At 35.4% G+C, this 6,000-nt stretch overlaps 1 protein-coding gene across 2 annotated transcripts in view; it reads right to left on the bottom strand.

Annotated features, from left to right (window-relative positions):
• Positions 1-885: 885 nt before the first annotated feature.
• LOC127881589 (E3 ubiquitin-protein ligase PDZRN3-like) overlaps positions 886-6,000 on the bottom strand; it is a 230,078-nt gene continuing 224,963 nt past the window's right edge. For both annotated transcript variants that reach the window (XM_052429575.1, XM_052429576.1), the window contains exons 10-11: positions 5,069-5,200; positions 886-4,868 (exon numbers count right to left, since the gene is read on the bottom strand). In XM_052429575.1, the coding sequence (XP_052285535.1) occupies positions 3,294-4,868; positions 5,069-5,200 (1,707 nt within the window). In that variant the 3' untranslated portion in view covers positions 886-3,293. The remainder of the gene's footprint in view (positions 4,869-5,068; positions 5,201-6,000) is intronic.

Genomic DNA, 6,000 nt, shown 5'->3' with positions numbered 1-6,000 from the left:
TAGAACCAATGTTATTATTAAGGTTTTAGCACGGCAGACGGCGGACGACGAGCTGGCTATGACAATACCTTAGGTTTTCTCCGAAAACAGCCGAGCTAAAAATGATACTTCTTTTCATAATATAATACTTGAACAAAAAATAAAATAAAATCCTACTAAATCTGGTAGGATTTTCTTGTGATGGCAGAGATTGTATGTGAGAGCAAGAAACGACAACTCTCCTTGGAGATTGGTAATGTGACGGTATTTTAGTCATGAAATGCACACGGGGACCCTGCTTGTTCCGGTACATGTATTGGTTCAATAACACACAATAGTATAGTATTGTGTGTGTTCGCCTGTATTCAGTTTAATGTTTTATTTCAATAAATGAATAAATAGAAACATCACTTTTGTCTTTATTATATAATATCAAGCAAGGAGCGCCCGAACCACCATGTTGCTCATTTGGGTTCAATATATCAGATATGTCAAGTCGAATATGGGCTAAATAAGATTAATTTTAGATATGTGACACAGTCAAAGTTTTAAGTATGAATCAGCTGTAGTAACATGTGAGTAGGTACTAATGAACAATATCAATGAAAAGCAGCCAATTGTATAAGTACCTATTACCCTTATACAGCAGATAACTTTTGGTTATCTTCATTTTTTAGGATATCTTTTTTGTTAGGCATTGTTTAAAGAAATAGATACCCTGACAGGTGCACGTTTTGGTTAAGTTTTGGATAAGATTTACGGGTAGCCAAAGTATTTGACTTAAGTTATCTTGATCCAAATAAATTTAACCAAAGGTTGTAGTTTGGATTGGCTTGAGTGATTCTTACTGGTGACTGCACAGTAGTAATAAGTAACAAAACTAACAACACTAAAGACACAACACAATTCCATGTATACGAACAATAATTTATTTTGAATATTCCATCCATTCTTTGTAGACATCAACTGAATGAATAAATACTCCAGTTTTGTACAACGTGGGCGTGTGATTCTATATAATATACAGAACTTACAAGGCAAACCAAGAATATACATTATAACAGTTTACATTTTCTACAGGTCAATAACATATACACATTTGGTATACTTAAACAATATTTTACTCATGGCATCAGAAATTGACTTGCTTAGGGTTTTTTTTACTTAGGATTTCATTATTTGTATCCTTAAAATGATTCAATGCAAATTTTGCTTATTATTGTCAATCATGTGAAACAATACATGTTACAGTACTTGATAAATCCTTGTTAAATTTAATCAAATTAAATTTATGATGAAATCATGATTTTGTGCTATTAGCGTTTAAAGCAAATCCAAAATGCAATGTCAACTCATACCCAGTTATAAAAAGTACTATGAATATGCACATGTAAAAATAGTTCAACAATGAATGTTTTCATATAACAGGTTTGCAAAGAAAAATTGAACAAAATGTTTCAGTTTCTAGACCAATAATATGTGTGCAGAGAAAATATACGTCTTTATAAGTAAAAAAACAAATCGAATAATAAAATATTGACTAGATTTCCAAACAATTTGATTCTGCAGATCTGCAAATGACATTGTAAAGCATGTTTAAAAATGCAAACATAATTGTGAAAAAATGCAAAAAACACTTGAACTTTCTCTGAAATACATACCAAGCTAGAGTAATTGTTTTTTAAATGTATGTTTTGATCTGGATCATGATGCATGATTTTTTTCCACAAATTTAAGTGAATTTTAAACATTAGCATTTTAAAACTTTGCTCTGTGAATAAAAAATTGTGTTTCATTTCAAATCATTATTTAATCTTAGCATGGTAACTAAAATAGAAATGAATTAAAAAACAAAACAAAAAGACTCTGTGTCAACAACAGACAGTATACAAATAACTGAGAGCATAATTCATCCATTCTTATTGTACAACTTACAAAAACATCTAACTATCACATAATTTATTATGTCACTGTACCAGAGGGTTCAGTATGCAAATCTGACAGACTGTCACACTCTACAGGTACAGAATGTGAACAATTTAAATTCGCAATTTTCTCAAGCTTAATGTTACAAACAATTTAAACAGCATAATTAATATAAATGTGGCATTAAAGTAACAGTATACCTGGTCTAGAGATTTTAATAAAGTAAGACAAAAAATGTACGGTAAAACTTGCTTTTTAACTACTTTTCTCAAGCTTAATGTTAAAAACATTTTAAACAGCGTAATTAATATAAATGTGTTATTAAAGTACCAGTATACCTGGTAAAGAGATTTTAATGAAGTAAGATAAAAATGTATGGTAAAACTTGCTTTTTTACTACAAAATTCAACAAAATTGATCTTTGTCTGCATAAAATATACTCTTTATTCGCCTCTTTATGGAGCAATACACATCATAGAAACATCTTCGAGAGAAATTAAATAAGAAAAAGAGGAATCTGCTGTTAGCATCCAAAACATAATAGATAAACACGTAAAGCTAAAAATGCACAACAAAATGTGACTCAGCAATGCACGATCTGTCAAGTCGGCAAACTGATCCCTCCGGACATTAACACTTACATAATTAAAAGTTCATTACAAGTTAATATTGCACATTAAATACCTGTTCAGCAATGACTCAATATCAATGCACATAACCATTTATAATACCCCTCTCAAAAACTGATAGCAATGTGGAGGAAAATCTGTATTGCCCAACAGTCTATATGTGGACAGCGGACAATTATTCCTAATAAAATACTATCATAATTATTTATTATTAAATAAAGTATTATTATATATTTGAAATGTCAGCACTTTAGATTCTTTTTACACAACAGTTATTACTGGTATTTCTTACTAGACTTGTAGTTTTGTATTTCTTGATGTCACCACCAATACTTTAACATTAATAACAATAACATAATGAAATAATGTACAGTGTTTAATCTTAAATAACTTCTTAAATACAAATACTCTGTCGACAAATAACTTATATGCAAACTATATTGGTTTCCTCATTTAACAATTCATATGAATCTTAATATAATTTACATTTGTACCAAAGTACCATAATGTTTTCAATCCTTTGCTTTCTAGCACCAAATAATTATGTTTCCCCGTGTCAAATTGACTGACAGTACCGGTATACAGTAATCTGATCGAAAACAAAACAACATCAAATTAGTACATACAAATAACACCACATGTTACAATGGATTTTTACAATATTTGCAACACCAAAAGCACATTAAAGTTCTTTTATCACATGACAGAATAATGCTACACAGATCAGTTATTCCAGAAGTCTAGAGAGAGCGTTTCACATCACACTGTTGTCACGGACAACAGCGGCTTATAGCCCTTCGTGTTTTCTGAGCTTTTATTGCCATGGGCCATTATCTCTCGAACTGTTGTGAAGTCATCGAGCACTTTCTTACTCTTTTGTTTATTCATTTTCCGATGACTGAGCTCAACAATGTCTTTTTTTTCATCAGCTTCTTTCACCGTTTCCATTTTCGCTCTAGCCATCATTTCACGCCTTTTCTTGTAATCTCGAGCCTTCTCTAAATGTCTTTTGCGCTCCTCTTTCGTCCAGTATCGCCCCGTTTTCAGCTCACTCATGGCATCATCGTCTGTGGTCATTCCACACCTCTCCTCCGAAATCTTTTTCGCACGTTCCTTCAGCATCTTGCTTCTGATTGGTCGCCTCGTGATGTACCTGGTTCCGTCTGGTCGTCGTTTCACCACCCACTCCATCTGGCTTTGCCCACTGTCTGGTGGCGTCTGCTCATTCGATTTCACCGAAGGCTCATTCGATTTCACCGAAGGCTGAGTATTGTTTGGCGACTGGTACCCACTGACACTGTTTCCATTTCTCGAAACTGGCGAGTTGCTTTGACGTCTGCGATGGGCCGTCTTTTGCTCCATTTGTTGTTGGAACAATTTTTGCTGTATCTGGATTGTGTGTTCTAAGTTAGCACTATTTGTGTACATCACATCTGCGTATTGCATGTACAAGTCTTGTAAAGATTCCCCAGAATTTAATTGAGTTTTTGTAACACTTTCGTTTTTCTTATTATTTTCAACAACACTCCTATGGTTATTCACATTAGCTATAGACATGTAATTTTCATCACTAGAGCAGTCATGTGACCTAGCAGGTGTCTGTGTTTGTTTCTCTGTATCACTATGAGTGGGTAGGGGCGGTGTGATGGTCGTTCCAGTCGTTGCCAGGCACAACATTGAGTTTTTAAACCCCTTGTCCCCTTCATCAGAAGCAGGATTGAGTTCAAGGGTCAGGGGCGTGCTACGACAACTTTCCCCAGTGTTATAGGCACTCGTTGACACACTTCCTTCCGCAATTTTACCCCCGAACCTAGTTTGACCCATTTTTGGAGTGGGTGGGGTATCTCTCCTCCCGAGACTGTCGGAGGATTCTGGGCCAGGACTCATTCCAGTCTTTGCCTTGTCTATCCTCGTTCCCATCCGTGGCACAGTTCTCAGTGTCTTGTGTAAGTCTTTTTCACACTTTGCAACATCCTTTTGTCCTTTCATCGTGTGATTGTTAGCCATCTCCTGCCCCTCCATCTGAAGAGCTTCCATCTCACGATTTAACTGAGCGAGTTCCTTGTCAATACTACTCTCTGTGCTTTCTGAACTCTTTCTCTCTTTACGTGGCGAAATAACACGATTCATGTTGTTTCTATCACAGCGGTTTTGTAGGCTTTCCCGAAACGTGTTGTTAATGTCATTTTCAGGGATTTCATAGGAGACGTCGCCATTGGAAACAAAACTGTCATTACTGTAGTTGTGTTCCCCGATATCTCCATTGTAACTGTGTGATCCTTTGGACGAGCCAGATTTTCGCGTTCCCATCATGCTATCGTTATCAAACACGTCCTGTAAAAGACGACAAAGATTAGAGAAATATTTACAATTCCAATAATCTTGACTACCCTAAACTTAGTTAACTATCATTTGATACAATTACACCGTAACATAATAAAAAGTATTCCAAACAAATTTTATTATCATTTAAATACAAAAAGTTTGTTTTAGATCAATATCTAAACAGGAATTAAAATTTAATTAAAACACACCTGTTCCGAACTTTCATCATTCTTGGTACTTTCATCAGTGCGGCCGACTCCGCTGTCCTTTTCATGCTTGTTGGACGAGTTTTCTGTAGTACCCGTGTCTGTGGTTCCACCTTCCTCATCAAAATGGTGACCCTAAAGTGAGCATAATGACAACCATGAACACCTAGGATAGGCCCTGAAGTGAGCATTATGAAAATCTATAACAACTGGTGTTCCTGAAGAGAGCATAATTAAAACCATGAACAAATGGTGGCCCAGAAGTGAGCATAATGAAAACCATGAACATAATTATGGTGGCCCTGAAGTGAGCATAATGATAACCATGAACAAATGGTGGCCCAGAAGTGAGCATAATAAAAACCGTGAACAAATGGTGGCCCTGAAGAGAGCATAATAAAAAACGTGAAAAAATCGTTGCCCTGAATTGAGCATAATGATAACTATGAACAAATGGTGGCCCTGAAGTGAGCATAATGAAAACCATGAACATCTGGGACAGGCCCTTGACTAGATCTCAACAACAATTCATTCCTACTTTATAAAAGGCAGGAAAACTATTCACGTATACGCTGACTACTTTCACAAACTGCTATATTAGAACACACCATTCCTTATGAGCTTATAAAACTTATCAGCTATCCACACAGGCTGATCAGGGACGACACTTCATGCATTAACTGGATTTTTTGCTAAGATGAGACTTCCTTTATACAGAAAATACCATAAAAGCAGAAAGTGTTGCCCCTTAGTAGCCGATGTGGACTGCACAGGCTAATCTAGGATGACACTTTACGCACATGGATTAGGCCCCATTTTTCAGTTCTAGTCTCATTCGCTTAACATACAAGTTGTAAAATGCTATTGTGGGATTGGAATTTGTTCGCGCAAAAAGTTTAATGATTTCGCCCTATTGGTGCAAAACGGTACCATAT

The sequence above is a fragment of the Dreissena polymorpha genome, chromosome 5 (assembly GCF_020536995.1).
Source record: "Dreissena polymorpha isolate Duluth1 chromosome 5, UMN_Dpol_1.0, whole genome shotgun sequence".
Taxonomy (NCBI): domain Eukaryota; kingdom Metazoa; phylum Mollusca; class Bivalvia; order Myida; family Dreissenidae; genus Dreissena; species Dreissena polymorpha.
Note: the sequence above shows the minus strand (reverse complement) of the source record. Positions and strands in the feature narration are given on the sequence as shown.